Source organism: Cavia porcellus, unplaced genomic scaffold (genome assembly GCF_034190915.1).
Source record: "Cavia porcellus strain 051 isolate PalLab524CR breed Dunkin Hartley unplaced genomic scaffold, mCavPor4.1 scaffold_20, whole genome shotgun sequence".
In the NCBI taxonomy this organism is placed as follows: Eukaryota; Metazoa; Chordata; class Mammalia; order Rodentia; family Caviidae; genus Cavia; species Cavia porcellus.
Genome location: NW_026947503.1, coordinates 14,924,178 through 14,942,515, shown reverse-complemented (window position 1 = coordinate 14,942,515; position 18,338 = coordinate 14,924,178). Strand labels below are relative to the sequence as shown.

At 31.1% G+C, this 18,338-nt stretch overlaps 1 protein-coding gene across 1 annotated transcript in view; it reads right to left on the bottom strand.

Annotated features, from left to right (window-relative positions):
- The window catches only part of Cdh19 (cadherin 19), a 99,474-nt gene that overhangs the window by 68,291 nt on the left and 12,845 nt on the right, over window positions 1-18,338 (bottom strand). The window contains exons 2-3 of the mRNA XM_003466522.5: window positions 7,118-7,430; window positions 3,452-3,746 (exon numbers count right to left, since the gene is read on the bottom strand). Of these exons, the coding sequence (XP_003466570.3) occupies window positions 3,452-3,746; window positions 7,118-7,312 (490 nt within the window). The 5' untranslated portion in view covers window positions 7,313-7,430. The remainder of the gene's footprint in view (window positions 1-3,451; window positions 3,747-7,117; window positions 7,431-18,338) is intronic.

The window sequence follows — 18,338 nt, the reverse complement described above, 5'->3', positions numbered from 1 at the left end:
TTTCATTAGTTTTAGTGCATTTGTCCAAAGATATAAATTTCTTGAAGTCTAATTTTTGAATTTGATGAATTTCAATATATACATATTTTTATTTTTTAAGAAATTGTTGAAATCATTAAATTTGTATTTTACATTAGTTTGAATTTAATATCTGTTCATACAATACCGTATATGTACTATGACGTGCTTGTACTATATTGGTGATAGAGTAGTAAGACAAATTTTCTATGTGGTTTTCTACAAACATTACAAAAAATGATTTAAAATATTCCTAAATAATTATGGAATTCAATATTCCTGAATTTGTCTGCATTTTAAACCTGAAATTCCTGATTCTCTTTTTTTAAGCTAAAACATTTCTAGAATTTCACCTACAAATCTTTCCTTTCTTAAAGATATCCTGATTTTTATATTAAATAAAGTGATCAAAATAAATATTAGAGATTTTAGAAATTTGTGAAGATTGAAAAATGTTAATATTGGAAGTGATTTGTTAGTTACCTGTTGACATCAAAATTTGTGAAATAGTAGTTTGGTAAAGCTTTAAAGATTAGGAACAGAAAATAAAATTACTAGTAATCTATTCTCCTTCTTTGTCTGGACAAAAATATATAAAACTAAGTTTCACTAAGTCAGATTTTGAATTTCTTTTTTACAGACCGAAACACACACATATATTAGTGACAACAGAACAGTAAGTCCCTGTTCCAAAAACAAACAAACAAACAAAAAGGAATTAAGAATATTGTTTGGTAAAATAATTCATAATTCAAGTTTAACCGTTAGAGAAACAGAAATCCATAATAATTTTATTAAGTTTTTTCAAATTAAAGTAAAGCAATACAGTTCAGTGGAAACGTGTTGGTAGAAGGTTTTAGTGAACAATAGGACTGCTCCTTATTTATGTGAAATATTACTGTGTTAGAGTGACTGAGCCTCATTCCCTTGGCTTCTTTCTCCCAAAGAAAGGAGGAAATTCACTTTTAGATTTGCCCCAACCAAGCTTGAGCCCTGCCTGGCACACCCATACCATGTACAGTTTGCACCTCAAACTGTAATGCACAAAAATGTGCAATAGCGATGTGTTTCATAGACCAAATGATACTTTTCAATCTCTTTCTGTCTCTCGCAGTGATGCTGCTCTGGTGTCATATTATCAATATTTGAGTATGTCAATTAATTCCTGTGTGGTCTCACCATTCAATAATGAAAAATAACTGTTTTGAATCCTGTCTTATAAAATTCCACTGTTTTGTTCTCAGTCACTGTCTTTATATGATACTTCATTGATAAAATGGAAACAGACATTTATCAGCTAATTCTTTAGGAACAAGAATGGTAATTTATGTAAATGGTTCTCATCTATACAGCATTGGATTTTACATCATTCTTATTTTAACTCTGTGTAGTCACGTACCCTTATGTTTTGTTTAAAATATTTGACTTTGAAATATTGATAATAGTAAGTATCTATGTTATTTAGTCTTATCTTTCAATTTTTAAAGAAATACATATATTTGAAGAGCACAGAGTGATGTTTTAACATGTACATATTACATGAAATGAGCAATTCAGAAAGAAAGCTTTTCACTTTTAAACACAGATAAACTATGAAATAGTAAGAAACAAAAAAAAAAAAATTCTTCTTTAACTTTGTCATGGTTCATGTTAGTGGCCTCTGAGCCTCATGCCATTTTGCGTTTGTGATTGGTTCATTGTCTAGCACTTGGATTGGTGGTGTGAGTGCTATACCCACCTAGGGGTGGAGCCAGGATTTGATAAATGGCAGGAAGGTGTCTGTCTCCCTTACCAGTTTCCACTTTGCTGTTTGCAGCTCCCATGAAGGGCTGCCATGAAGGGTATCTTCCCTATTGAAAGAGATTCATGCCCGATACACAGTCTTAAATACTGTATGGTATCTCTCTTCTTAGTGTGGCAAAATACAAATAGAGGAAATATAAAGGATGGATGGAATGGGCCAAGAGGTTGGATTTCTTCCAATTATGTTCTGATTAGCAGTGGAGGCAGCCTAAGTGCTTTTGTATTCCCTGTAATTGGAGTCCACTCTACTGTTAGGCTGCTACTTAAGCTTGCTAAATGTCAGTGACTCCCACCTCAACATGTGCTAGTGTATTCACTTGGCTGTAAAATCTTTCTCTAGAGCCCAAGATGGTTGGCTTTTATCTATCATCACTTTAAAGATCCTCTCCTACCACGGCCCTGCTTCTCCAGGTAATTAATAATAATTATACTTCACTTATACTTAAAATTACATTATTACTTATGACTCTGTTTATTAAAAGTTGGTTATTTGTTGTTTGTGTATATAATTAAATGTGAACTAGAAAGTAACTCATGTCATTTATAATTTTATTCTATTTTTAGGCATCTTCTTACCATGTTAAGCTCACAATTTGGGCTTGATGAGAAAGAAGGTAAGAAGACCAGGAGTACAGGAAAAGGATCAAGATATTAGAAGAAAAGAACAGCAAGAGAGAGAGAGAGAGAGAGAGAGAGAGAGAGAGAGAGAGAGAGAGAGAGAGAAGGAAATGAAATAATGTTTGTTTATCTAACAAATGAATAATTTCAAAGACATCTTTATATCAACTAATAATTTGTTTTGATACATAATAAACTGGTAAATTTTCTATACAGCACTTAAATAGCTGTATTCTTACCAATGTAGAATGACACCTTTAAATTGTGAATATTAAAAAATGAAACACTAAAAAATTAAAAAGCTAGAAAAATATATTATGATGTACATATATATTTTAGAATTATTGGATGATTAATAAATATTTAAAGTATTTTCAAAAGGTACTCGTATAATTTAAGCTGACCATTATGAAATCATATTTGTCTGATAGGGAAATAAACTATACTTCATATTGTGCTTTCAAGTTTTTTAACTACTAAATGAGAGGAAATCATTTTGCATAACTATGTTTTCCCCAATGCAATGACTGTTCAAATTTCAAAGGCACTTAAATTTTGTCTTATAGTAATCATTCTCTTCTATGTGCATTGTATTTCTAATATGAGTAATAATGACATTAGATTTAAAACAAAATCTGAAGTGTACATAGCTGCATAGAGGTGTTTATTCAGTTAGTTTCATTTTTTTTTGTCTTTACTGACAATCATTTTGATGGATATAATTGCTTAGGTTTTATAAATCAATTTTCTGTGTTTCATATGTATATTTTACATAACTTTATTGCACAAATAAAATTAATATTACTTTCAAGTTTGAAATAAAAATATAATAACATAGATATTAATATATACTTTACCAAATTTAAGTGCATAGCTGATTTTTTAAAAAGCGTATACTTAAAATGGAAGGAATCACATACAGATTAAAATACTTTACTTCCAATTATGTTCTCAACATTTGTAATCTATTGTCATTGCTAACATATATTTGATATAAATTAATCTGTAGTACCTTCTGGAGACATTTCAGGTACAACGGCTTCGTAAGGTCCATGTAGGAATTTTGGTTCATTGTCATTGATATCCAAAACTCTGATGACAAACTCAGACTCTGTTTCCACATTCTTTCCAACAGTGGTGTCTGTCACCTGGGCTCTCAGAGTGTAGAGGGATCGTTCTTCTCTATCGAGCTTCTGTTTGGCATAGATGTCACCTGTCTTTGGATCAATGTCAAAAATACTTCCAGCTCCAACTCCCAGAAGTCTGTACTGGAAAGAGTTATTTCCATTATCTAAATCGGACCTTATCTGCAAGGACAAAGAGGGACAATTGAGTTTCCAGATACACTATAAAGAATACATCAATTTTAATTAATTTATTTTCATGCATGTTAATCATTTTTTCAAGTCAATAATTCTATATAATCACTATAGTAGATTAAGTGAAGTAAAATATGAGCTTCAAAATTAAAAACTGTCATCAAGCAGAGGAGTCATCATTTCCAATGCACAAATAACTACAGAAATTTTAGTAGCCTAAATATAAGTAGATAATTCTAATAAAAATGTAATAACTGAAAAATGTGTTTTTTATAAGTTATGTTTCAAAATAACTGATTCAAGTTTGGTGATTTTGGAGAAATTATATTCTTACATGTTTATATTTTGGGACTTAGACACACTTAGTATAATAAAAAACTATTAAAAATATATCACCTAATTAATAACTTACTTAAGCAACGCTTTTCACTGTCTTAACTGAGAATATGTAGAATATATGGTAATAATAGGGGGAAATTAAGGAAAATAAATAGAAAATGATCTCAGCAATCCACTGGGTATTTATTACGTGGAACGATATTCAGAAGTTCTTTTATATTCATTCACTGAGGTACTTTCTACTGATGTAACCACAACACTGAGGTACTTTTTATTGATGTAATTAATCAGATCAGTAGTGAAAGAAAGGAAGACTGAAAAGTGTTTAAACATTTCCAGGATTATGTTTTGGTGTAGATTTATGATTAGACTACTTTACTTTTTTAATCCCAGATCCTTTCTAAGCACAATTATGTAACACAATGTTTAACCTTGGATTTTAATGCAAAATACAAACTCTTGCCTTCCAATACAACCTATTTAATTCTTAAATGTACATTTTGTGCTTCTGCTAATTTTTTTTTTCATTTTGTAGCAAGTAAATTTGTTCCTCTCTTTTGGGTAATGGATTATTTAGAATTTTAAATGTATATATAAAAATATAAATGTTATTTAGATACAGTAAATTGATTTTACTCTCACATATCGAATTTTCACACAAAGATCTCTCCCTTTTTAAAATAATGATGCCATCATTATTGCAGATGTACCTTATCCAGATTCATCATTCTTGAATATGCTCTTAAAGTAATAGCACCTTTGCACAAAGTTTACATGAAGTGGGATTTTAAACTCAGGGCTTTCCAATGGCTTGAGTTTTAATTCGTTATTTTAGACTAATATGCAAAAATTTTATGTGATTATGGAGAAAATCTACACATATCTATAACAATCAATTTAAAATCTTAATGTATTGAATATCAGTGTTATGTAATGAAACTAAAAATGAAAACAATTTGAAGAAACTAGTATCTAGATTGAATTTTGCTGTAGTTCATTTCATTTGGTAATCATGATTGTTTGTAAAGAGGAATATTCTATATTATGATTTCCAGAAATTGAGAAAATTTAATGCATATTCTAATTATTGTATTAAATGAAAAATGGCTATATTTTAATGATGTTATATGCATGTAATATGGTATGAAAATGTATTCAAAATTAAAATAAAGATGTTAATTTCATAATAAAGTTATTACAGATGTAATGTATAATTTTGAAAGTCAATCAGATTTTCAAATTTTGCTTTGATACTTTACTCTTAGAGTCACAAAACGCATGTTAGACACATTGTTGACAACAGTAAATATTGTGAAATTTATTACACTTCTCTTTAAAAGACATTTCGTCAATTAAAGTAGCATTAGCAATTTGGCAAGCCTAAAATTACATGAAATTTCACTTAATTGTACTTCCCCATTTTAACCAATTTTAACAAATATATTTAAATTAAGTATTCTTGGGCACAGAAGTTCCTTTTTATCTTTACTACCTCTTCAATTATTTACACCTAAGTATCCATTATAGTTCTTTTTTAAAACCAGTGGTCTGTATGGTATTTAAGCCATGTAAAATTGTTTAGAGGAAAAGATCTATTAAGGTATGTCCATAACTATCATTTTCTAGTTTTTGTTATTTTTGTAGTGGGAAGTTCACACTGAGCTACAGTATAACACCAGCCCTTTTTATTCTTGAGATAAAGCCCCACCAAGGACAGACTTGCCCCGGCTGGCCTTCTCCATCTTCCCGTCTTACTGGGATTGCAGAGCCCCACCACCACACCTGGCTTCTAAACATACATTCTATTGAAGGAAAAGGACAGGCAACATCAGTCACTCTTTGATAAAATGGAACTGGAGATAGAGAAATGAAAAATGAAAAGCAACTAGAAAACGTACCAACCATATAGGTGGCATTTATTCCTGTCACCTGGTACACTTCCCTGCACTATCTTATTGACTAGCTACTACTGCCTGTAACCCTGCTCAGTGACACTCTGTGAAACTCATTGCAAATGTACTTAGTGTGACTAAGAGTTATCTGTCAGAAACTAAACACATTTTTGTGATATGTGCACACTTTATTTACAGATACCTTACAAAATCACATGGGAGGAGAAACAGTGTTTGTAACAGGCATGCACATCTACCCAAACAAATGTTTTACAATCTGCCCAGGAGCTAGGTCTTGAGTCGAGTGTACTTGTATGTGTCTGGTTGACAGGATAAGTGAAATTCCATGGAATCTGGACATCATGCTAACTGCAGCAATCTTGAACATGCTAGAAAAAAACAGTTAATAAGTACTGAATACTTTGCCCTTTGGGCTCAATTTAATTTTAGTGCTAGTTAATTAGTGGTTAAACTTATTTCCGTTTAGTCATCTAAAGAAAGAGCCTTTTGGTAATGGAAGAAAAGATACGATATTGTAATTACCTGTGTTTAAAGAAAATCAAGTAATTATGTAAAACAAACACATAAATGGGCATTCTGTCTCATTAAGAAACCATTCCTGAAATATGTTCCTTTGAAAGTGAGAATAATTATTCTTTATACTTCAACCTCTCTAATCACATGAAATTATGTAGGCTCTGGAAGCTCCTTGGCTGCAAAAGGATATAGTATGCACTTGCTTCTTTAATAATGAATGAAGGGTTGATCAACAGCTACTTAACAGAAAATCAGGCTAAGAATTGTTGGCAAATCATATTTGAATCCATATGGCTTTGACCAATTATCAAAAACAACATCATTAAATTTTCAGAAGCAGATAAATGGATATAGCATTTTCATAAAGGATAATACATTGAAATGCAAAAACCAGAAATTTCTCTCTTCCTCTTGATTTTAGTGAACATTTTGTGTATTCCCAATTCTGAAAATTTAGATTTGCACTTGAGTTTCACTGAGGAATAAAAAAAAGAAAGAAAGAAAGAACTCTTTAAACACTAAAACTTCCCTGACTCATTTATGTGATGTTGTTATGGTGTTCGTTGGTAAACACTTTCAGAAAATAAATACCCGTCCAATGAGATGGTTAGTTGTGTTCATTTCCTCTGGTACAAAAAATTGGTTCCACACCCAGCCACGCTTCACTCTTAAGTGAGATCCCTCTGGTTGCTTAACCTTCTCTGTTTTAGGGTTTTCTGTAGCCTTAAGACAAGGCCATAGGAGAGGAATTCCCAGCAGGAAAGGTAGGAAGATAAAACAATCCATCCTGATGTCTCTGAATTCCAGCTGTTACTCTTCATAGGAGATAGGAAACAGGATGTTGCAAACAAAAATCTTGTGTTCCTTTATAATCTTTTTTTACACTTAAATGTCTGTTACATTCCTAAGGCATAAGAAACAAAACAAAATTTGACATTTAAAATAATACCATTTCTTACATAACTGCTAAAGATAGGTAACAATATCTGCATCTGAGACCAAGTGGATAAAAATGTACATTTAATTTCTCTTCCAATTAAGCAACTTGATTTTATTTTGTAGCTCATCAGTAATTGGACTGGAATAATTTTAAATCTATGCTTAGACATCGCTTGTTTAAATTGCAGTCATAAATCTGCCTGAAGGTTGAAAAGTTATTGGAGCAATATTCTTGATTGACGGATGACACTGAGATAGACTTTTTATTATTATTTAATTTCCTTATTTTCTCTGTCTCCGGAAAAACTCAAGGTAATTTGTTAAAATAACAGTTTAGCAGGATAAATAAAAGTCATATATGTCTCCTTTTCATTCAATAGAGCTCAAATTTCTCTCTCAGATTCTCAAAGTATGATATCATATAGTTAATTAACCTATACAAATAAAAATTAGGCTTAAAACCTATACAGTTAATTAAGCTAACATTCTGAAAAGAATTTATGTGCAACATATTTAATTCTTTATAGTTTAAATATATGGTAATAGACTATCCTCAAGAAGTAAAGGTATTTTTAGACAATAAATACAAAAGTATGGTGTTTGAATGAAAATGGCTCAATGCTTATTGTCTTTAAACTGAATGTAAAAACTATGTTCTACAACGTAAATATTAACACGAAAACAGTCATCCTGGGTCTTATATTCAACATGTTCCATTTACCTAAGGCACAGCTTACCAAGTGTCTCTGTCAGAACTTGTAATTCTCAACCTTGTATGTAAATAAATAGCTTTGCATTTCCCACATTTATATAGGGAAAAAATCATTGGAGTTCATGGATTCATTTCTTTGGTTTTCATAAAGAAAAATAATTTGCTGAGTTGTACAGTATCATTTACTACCATATAATCAATAGCAAAGCCATGGCATCTCAGGTTAGAAGGTTGTCTGCATAGTTGTGTTTTGAATATGCTGAAAACATTTTATGAATATCTCTTGAGAGGATTTTTTTTAGAACTTAGATGCTTGTTAAGAAAAGTTGCTGAAAAACACCTAATTAAGAAAGAACACAGGGCTTCTGTGCTCCTTCTGTTGTCCCTTGAAGCAGATGTATTCTGTGAGTAATTTACTTAATGAAGGTCATAAAGGTATTCGGAAGGAGGTGAAAATTCAGGATGAATTTCATCGTTAAGTTGAATATTCAAAATACATACATCTATTCTTTAAATATTAATAAAATATATACTTTGATAAGTAGTTAATAATTTCCTTTATGAGGAGACAGTTTTATAAGTTTGGAAAACTATCATCAGTGCTAATATGAAACATGCTTGTTACAGTTCGACTAATAGTATTTCTGTTAGCTTAATATTATATTTTCATACAGCTAAAAATAGAGAAACTGTAATGAACAGATATCCTGCACTACCCAGTTTTAATAATTGCCAACGTAAGATCAACTTCATATCATACACACCTGAGCACATTTCCTGATAGCAAAACACACTGTACGTATCAGTCATTTTAGTAATTTAAGATATGCATACATACACATGCACATGCACACACATAGTCATCAAGGCTATGTATGTTTTTGTATATACGCACTAGAACAAAACAAAATTGACCAGGCATAGTGCAGCATGCCTGTAATCCCAGCACTGGGCATGCTGAAGCCCAAGAATTGCTTCTATCTGAAGATAGCCTGGGCTACAGGATGAAGTCAAGGTCAGGGTAAATACACAGTGAGTTCCTGTCTTAAAAAAAATGAAATAAAATAAGTCAAATTCAAGCATTCCAATTATCAATAATCTTTAACACAGTCAACTATTTGTCAATGTCATTCAGTCAATCAGTTTCCTTGCTCTTTTTTTTTTTTTTTTCATTTTCTTTCCATTTATGTAGTACATAAAATCATGTGTTAGTGTAGTGTTTCCCACAATCTGAATTTGGTGAACTGGGTCTCTATGTTCTTTATCTAATATACTTCCTAAAAACTGGTAGAGGTTTGATTAGAAGCAAATCAAAATATGTCAAAATCATTACAAAGTTAATGGAGGATAGTTCCTATGGCCTATCATCCTAAAGCTCAGAGATACCTAGAGTTTTTCATATTTTACCTGAATGCTTTGGAGGTCAGTTTTGATACTAAAATTTCTTGATAGATCCACATACTGCCGGTGGATTCATTCATTATGAATTTCCTCCCAAATCTCTTTAAAAAATGTATCTATTATGGATGATCATTGCATATATTGAATACTTCAGTGACAGCATAGCAAGACTCAACAATAAAAAAGAACCATTAAATAATGCTTTAAAAAGCACATATTCTTTGGTATTAAAAACACTTCAGGAGAAATCAAACAAAGATCAGAAAGAAAGACAAGGGTAGCAATATAATTTTTAAATTTTTAATTTTTTATTTTATTTATTTTTTGTACTGGGATCGAACTCATGAGCTCATACTTGCCAGGCAACCACTGATGCCATTGAGTTAAATCCTCAGACCATGCTAGCAATATAATTCTTTAACAAATGAAAAATGTCAATATTGTACGTGTGTGTGTGTGTGTGTGTGTGTGTGTGTGTGTGTGTGTGTGCATTGCACAGGAAACAAAACATTTTAAAAAGAAGAGTAGATTTTGAAAATTTATATCACAAAAATACATATTTTTCTTCAAATCACAACAAAGACCAATCAAAATGAAAAATAACACTTAAGTAGTTTATAACTGAATTACCAAAAATATGAATTCTTAATCATCAGAAATAATGTAAAACTATTGACAGTAGATAGAATACTTGAAATTTTCAGAGAAAACCCTTCCACCTATGATTATATGACCTAAAAAATTAGAGCCATGTATGATAAATGTTAGAGGGTTCATCAGCGATATGTGTTTAACAAATAATGAGATTATCTTCACATGAAGGATGTATGGACCAACAAAAAGTAATAATGCAGAAATATTAAATATGTGGATAAAATAAAAGGATACACTTATTAATATTTTAGAAACCTCATTATACAACATGTCATGAAATAAAAAAATATACAGAACAAAATCCGTGATGATAATGGGACATGTGATGGGATAACAGAAGTGAAAATATTTGTACCTGCTGTTTATATTATAAATGACTATATGACAGTAATTCATGTAGACTCCTGTAATTAAAAAACTCACATTTAATTTACTGGAATATGAACAACAGACAAATTAAAATAAGTAGGAGGAAGACTATTTCAACTGATATTGTATTAATAGAATAACACACAGGGAGTTGGGAGAAACAGTGAATTCAAGCTGTTTAATAGGAAGTACAAAATTAATTACACTATCTAAAATGAGTTAATGAAATTTTATAGATAATGATTACAGATTTTTTCAGTAAGAGTTAAAAATTTAACCCAATTATATACTTCTACCAGAATACTTTTATTTATAAATATACAGATAGATTACATAAATAAGTGTGAAGAGGCATAAATTAAAATCAATAAACTGAAATTGTTGTATTAGTATTTCATGTAAAATCTTGTGATCAAAAATTATATGAAATAACAATGTATAGTTATAAAGATTTAACAGATAAAATCATCATTTAGCCTAAGAGTCTTTGTTTTAACATGGGTAAATGTATTACAACTTTGTAAAATACATGATGCAAAAACTTGCCAAAGCTAAGAAAAAGTAGAAAAACTTATAATTGTACTGGTTTACTGAGCACTGCTCTAATTCAATAAAAAAACTCGGGACAAAAACTAATTATTTCTATTTTTTTTAAAAAATACAATCATTTAATATCAAAAATTTTAAATAAATCTCTGACATCACAGAGAATATTTTCTGATGGCAATAAGCCTTTAAAAAAATCAAAGCAAGACCATAATCATGCACAAACACAACTAAAAATATATACCAAGATTAAAAATTCAGAAAAAGCATGAAATAATCTCAATAAAAAGGGGGAAAAGGAAGTAAATTTAAAAATAAAAATCAATCAAGTAGAAGACTAAAATTACAGGGAAAATTAGTATAAGTTCAATCTTTGAGACCATCCTTAAAATTAATGAATAATTAGTCACAGTAAAGGAAAACATAAACAGGTGCCCCAAACTAACACTGGAAGGAAAGAGAGGCTAACAATGTTTTCTACAAATTCTAAAGAGGGATAGGAGCACAATATAGTGAAAAATATATTATGATGATATGTTTGACAACTTAGATGAAATGTAAAAATAAATTACTAGCTTGATATAAAAATAAAAACTGGAATTGCCACTTTACTAAATATATTTTCTACAAGGCATACTTTTTTTTTTTTGTCTTTTTCGTTTTTATCGGTACCAGGGATCAAACTCATGACCACACACTTACAAAGAAGGTGCTTATGCTGCTGAGCTAAATCACCAGCCCCTAAGGCATACATTTTTAAAAGACCAGATATATTACAATACATAAATAATAAAGAAATAATACCACTCTTAAAGACTTCCAAAAAACAGAAGAGTCAACATTCTCCTACTAATTATAAGAGGCTAGTAAAACACAGTTAACAAAAGTAGAGAGAAATGCCAATTTTAAAATAGTAATAGGTTTCAGAAATATAAAGTGCAGAATCCAGAAAAAGCTAATTGTAAATTAATCTACATATTAATTTTTGAAAATAAATATGTTTTATAAAATCGATTTATACAACAAATGAAAAGGTGATTCTATTTCAGTTTTGAATCAGCCTAATTTCCTACATCAGAATCATACAAGAAAGTTAGATGTAAGAAAGTGTTCAGTAAATTGCGACACCCATATGATAAAAATTCGTAATGGTACTAATACAACACTAGCATTCTTTTGTATGAAACTGACCCATGACATTTTAATGTACAGAATAAATAACTGTCCACTAGCATTAAGAGTGTCTTGATAGCCAGGGTTGATGGGTGCCCTATTACTGCCTTAATGCTCCATGTAATTCCCTCCCACAGCTGCATGATGCATCGGTGACAATGAGCACCCCAAAGAAGAGGACTCTTTACTCCAACAGTATAGAAGTATCTGCACTTCCCTGCTAGAACTTCCAAACAAGCTCTCTATTCCTTTATTTTTGCATATTCTTCTTAGATTGTCTTAGTAATTCCCATACGGAAGCAAAATAATTAAAGGGAATAAAACTATTTTGGAGAGTGCTTTATCAAGTGCTGCAGAAACTGGAATGATGAACAGTGCAATACACAATACAAGTACTCTAGTATCAAGTTATTAATATGCAAACTGATTTTACTGAACTGATTAGTGCTCATAGAATACCTGTGAAGGTACTAGCTCCCAATCTGTGTAAAGAACCACACGAAAACGTTAGGCAGGATGATCCTTAGAGCCCACAAAGACAAGAGTAACATTCATTGCAAGCAGAAAATATTGCAAAACTGGTAGCTCATGGTTATGGGTGGGGTGTCTGGGTAGATTTTTCTAAGAAACGTGAAAATTTTATTGTAGTAAAAAATTTCCTTGTTTTTTCCAGAAAAACAAAAAAAGTATGAACATAAAGTTTCAATGTTTCAAACAACATTAAATCTCTGAACAAAGCTCAGGAATATTTATAGGGAAAATAAATCTCCAAATCAAAGTATGAGAAAATTCTTTTTCTTTGGGACTGGGAATCAAACTCATGACCTTGTGCTTGCAAGGCAGGCACTGTGCCGCTGAGCTATATCTCCAGTCTCATGGGAAAATTCTTACTGCTTAACATTTAATCAAAATAACCAGTCATTCACTGAAGCAGGAAATTTTGACAAATGAATTGTTCACAATCAGTTAAAATTGACCTAGAGATGATACAAGTAACTATTTAGTCAATTAGGATGTTGGTTTCATTTATATATGAAGACAGTAGTGTTTTATGTATTCAAGAACCAAGGTAAAATGTTGAGCATTTAGGCACAGAAATAAAGATGCAAACCAAAAAGAAGAAAATCTGAGTAATTAAAAATGCATTGTACAGGACAATGACATTACCCATAGCTCAGAAAAGGGTTAGAGAAATTTAAAACATAAATATTATTTTGTTATGAAATTTTGCTTTATAAATTAGAGAATCAATGACTCTGTAACCATTTGAAATATGTCACTATATATATATATATATATATATATATATATATATATATAATCAGAGATCTTAGAACTGGTGTAGTTTAAAAATCCATAGATCCAAAACATTTGTAAAGCTAAAGCACAGGCATGGAAAATATTACATCAAGGCACATCATGCTCAAATTACTCAAAATTGTTAATAAAGAGAGTAAGAGAAATATATTCAGTTCATAGAGATGGTGATATAGAGGAGCCAAGGTAAACTGTAGATACCTCATCTAAAGGAAGCTAGAAGATGACAGAACTTTACTTTTTAAGGTATTCAAAACAAAAGTAAAGTTTTTTAATCAATGCTAGTAAAGAAGTTTTCAGTCAACTAAAATAAATTTTGCACAGAGATTAACTGAACTAGAAAAGAAGTATTAGAAAAGAGTTGGCAAGCTTTGCATAGCTGAAGAACTAGAAAAGAGTTGGCAAGCTTTGCAGTAGCTGAAGAACTAGAAAAGAGTTGGCAAGCTTTGCAGTAGCTGGTTAAAGAGAGTCAAAAGTGAAAACATTTGCAGTAACCACGATATAAACCAGAGAGAAAAATCAAAGGAAGCACGGACTGCCTTGTGTGAAGGAACAACACACTACTCAAGAATTGGATAGATAAAACAGACCAAGGATTCTCTCACTATGAAGGAGCTGTCCCCAAAACTACTCCAAAGAAAAGAAAAGAAAAGAAAAGAAAAGAAAAGAAAAGAAAAGAAAAGAAAAGAAAAGAAAAGAAAAGAAAAGAAAAAAAAAGAAAAGAAAAGAAAAGAAAAAAGTCAAACTCGGTCCTTCTTATGGCATCCAGAGTACAGGAGAGCGTGATGGACAAAGAACAGAGAGAACCTATTCAAAGCTTAGAAAGCATCTTCAGTATTTCAACTGCTTTGCCCTATAACTACTTTTCTGCAGAGGTGCTTCAGAAAGACTTCTGCCCAGAGTCACAGATAACCAACACATATCTAAAAATCAGAGTACTTGTGCTACAAATGTAAAATCAGAAGACTGACAGGCACAGGGGCATGCACCATCAACCACAGTCTCTTCAGAAAGTGCCATACCCTGGGTGTGCACCATATATGGTGGGGGGTCTTCTCAGTGAGGCTTGTCCAGTAAAGCATTTGCCTGAAGCAGCGCCTGGAAAATCAAACAAAAGAGCCAAACTACCCAAGTTTTATAAAGGAAGGAAGGAAGGAGATTTATGCTAATGCATGTCAATAGAGGAGATAAGATATTTTTATGCTAAAATATTAGGGGTCATTGAAGGAGCTAAAGAAGATTTGGTCTGTTCCATATGCAAAGTCACAAATCACACATAAAAACTGAAGAGAAATTTTTATAATATCATTGATAAAAGTTTTGTATAAACAATACCAGTGGCACATTTGTTAAAAAGTGAGAAAATAAACTGTATCAAAATAGATAAATTCTCTTCAAAGAATTCCATTTGATCATACAGCTATTATAACCAATTACTGAAAATCCATGGTTTTAAATGACACACATTCATTCTCTGGTTATTCTATAGGTCAGAAGTTCAAAATGTGCTTCACTCAGCTGAAATCAAGGTGTTATCAACATTATCCTTCCAGAGATTTTTTTTTTTTTTTGTACTAGGGATTGAACTCATGACCTGGTGCTTTCTAGGCAGGTATTTATACCACTGAGCTAAATCCCTGTCCCCCTTACACAGAATTTCTATAAGAAAATGCTTTTCCTCAAATTTTCCAAATTCTTTTGCTACAGATCATGATTTACATATTTGGCACATGATCATTTTCCAGATAACAATAATTTTTTTTCTATTTTCCACTTTTTATGCTATTTTCGCCTTTGGATATTGTATCTTATTTTCCTCTTTCCCTTTCTTAAAATGACATCTGTGTTAACTGAGAGCCCACTTGGATAATCCATGATGATCACTGTATTTAACTCACTTTTCATCATAGTGGTAACATTCAGAAATTTCAAGAGATAGGACTATGATAACTTTTGCTATAATATTCAGTCCACTACAAGTGGCAATATGAAAATAAAGACATGCCATAGACTGACAAGGAATATTTATAATTATACATTAAAGACTTGAAGACAAAATGTAAAGGACTTCCAAAACTTAACAAAAAAGGGCAGTTAAAAAACTCTCTAAAACAGCAAAACATTTGAACAGAGATACCGCAAAAGAGAGCTCAAAAAGGTACTATCTTCTATTTCAATAGAAAAATACAAATAAAATGACAAGATAGCATTAAACTTGTAGTATACTGGTGTTATTTTAGAGATTGATTATTCTTAGTTGGGTAAATTTTAGAAAAAACTGTATCCCATTAACATCTGTTGTGATTATAAAACAGCACTGACATTTCAAAAAAAATTTGGCAGAAAAGTTTGGCAGTTCAATGAAAGTGTGAATATATATATATATATATATATATATATTCAACATATATACATATACATATATTTAAATGTATATGTTATATATATATATTCAACATATATACATATACATATATTTAAATGTATATGTTATATATATATATATATATATATATATTTAAGATGTAATCATCATACTAATATAAGTTTACCGTCGAAAAGTACAATCATGTGTCAATGCAAAATATTCACATACCATTTAAAGCAAGTGTATTGGAATAGTGGAAATTTGAGAATAATCAAAAGCACATAAGCAACTTAAAGTGCTAAAATGTATATTATTGATATGTAATATACTGATCAATATTAACAAGATATGAAGCATTGATAGAAACAATACCTGCTATGGTTGATACACTCTGTGAACTTGAGAAGTTTAGAAGTGTAACTAAGAGACTCCAGAGGGAGCCAAGATCCCTCCTTTGTGAATATCCTCAGCCTGTGCAAGTACAGGACAGACTTTGTGAGTGCTACAACTGCTCTGGGTTATAGGGGCTGGAGTGGCCTGCATACAGTATAAAGAGAAAAGGAGGCTTTTCCCCCTTTTGCTCTAGCTGCTTTCATTGGCAGCTGTGTAAGTGTTGCCCCTGTACTATGTCACCCTGCCTTGGAGGCAACTGATTATGGACGAAACATCTACAGTGAACTAAATGCACTTTCCTTGAGTGTCTACAATTTTGTCTCAGCAATGAGAAAAAAGAAAACAAGACAACATGTCAGAATAATAATGCTTAGTAAAAGAGGTCTGAAAAAAAATAGCTTGACATTATTTCCATACGTGACGGTTAACCCAGTCATGTGACTAAAAATGCACCCAAGAAATTACAAAGCACACTTCTGGTGGTCTCTGAGTGAATCATGGAGGCTTGACTTTGGGCATTATAGATGTCCCTGATCCCTTCTTCTGTGACGCAATTCCCTTCCTCTGCTTATATAAATTAAACACCATCACTCTTCCACACTCTCTGCCATGATCATTTTGCCTTGCAGACAGCTGACTACGGACTGAATACCCTGATACTGTGAGCCAATTTACACTTTCTATCCTTAAAATATGGGTGTAGGTATTGTGTCCCAGTAACAAGAACCCTGAATAATACATCATTTATAAATAACTCTACAAAGTTCAAACAAATCAATGTGACAAAAACCAGAGTAATACATGAGAGAGAATGCCATTAGGGGTTTAAAATACATAGAAGAGGGTAACTATAGTATGAGGGAACTTTTGGGAGCAATGCATGACTTTATTGTCTTTTTTGATGGTTTTATCTATGCTAAATTACATTTTAAACATTTTATTCAACTTGCGAAAATGCAGTTTAGTTTGTCTTGTTAATGATGCTCAAATTTTTGACTTATCAAAATCCTAATGAATAAATTAAAAAGCTAATGAGGCATAACGAAAATTATGCTTCCAATGTGCTACAGTGTGCCATACTGAGTAAAACCTTTCATGTATTTTTACCAAAGAAATTGATAACTAATTCCCAGGTTTAATCTGTGATACAAGAAAACAAGAAATAATTAAATGAATCCAAATCAAATCGTCAGTCTTTTTGAAGATTTCTGACTTTGAATATGTCTCACAGAATATCAGCTTCTTGTTAAGAATGAGTAATACTGAACTTGTCCAAAGACACTGGTGCAGAGTCTCCATTTCGCCACCTTATTCAACAGGCCTAAAACCTCAAGGAATGATTAAGAGCACTGGTCTAATAAACCTGATCTAGGTGATTCAAAATCTCTTTAGTTTACAAAACAAGAGTTGGCAAATGGAAAATGCTATTCTAGGTGAAAATAGTTCCAAGAGACACAAAAAGAGGATAATGTTTTGATTGTCGTTTTTATTAACATTTTCATGGGGTAGTGAAAATAGGTGTATAGAGTGCTAGGTGGTCATGAGGATATATTTATAATTTAATTTATAGAAAAACTTTCCAATTGTATAAAAACATTCTTTTTTGTATTGTCATCATGTATCCTAAAACACAGTAGTTTGATAAATAACATTATGTCCAAATTTTTCTTTCAGAATAAAAAAGTAGCCAAAAGTAGTCAAAGCTTGATAATAATTGCTGAAATTATATCACAAATATATGAGTAGTTTCTTATTTTTCACTTCTGTTTAAAATTCACATATTAAAACAAATAAAAAATTCCAAAACTTTATTTTAAGTCAAATTTTAGAAAATTTCCATAAAATCATTAATATCAGCTAATGAATATGTACAGTAAATAGATTCAATATGCAATGTCCATAAATTTTAAACAAATACTTTAGATATAATTGGGAAAAAT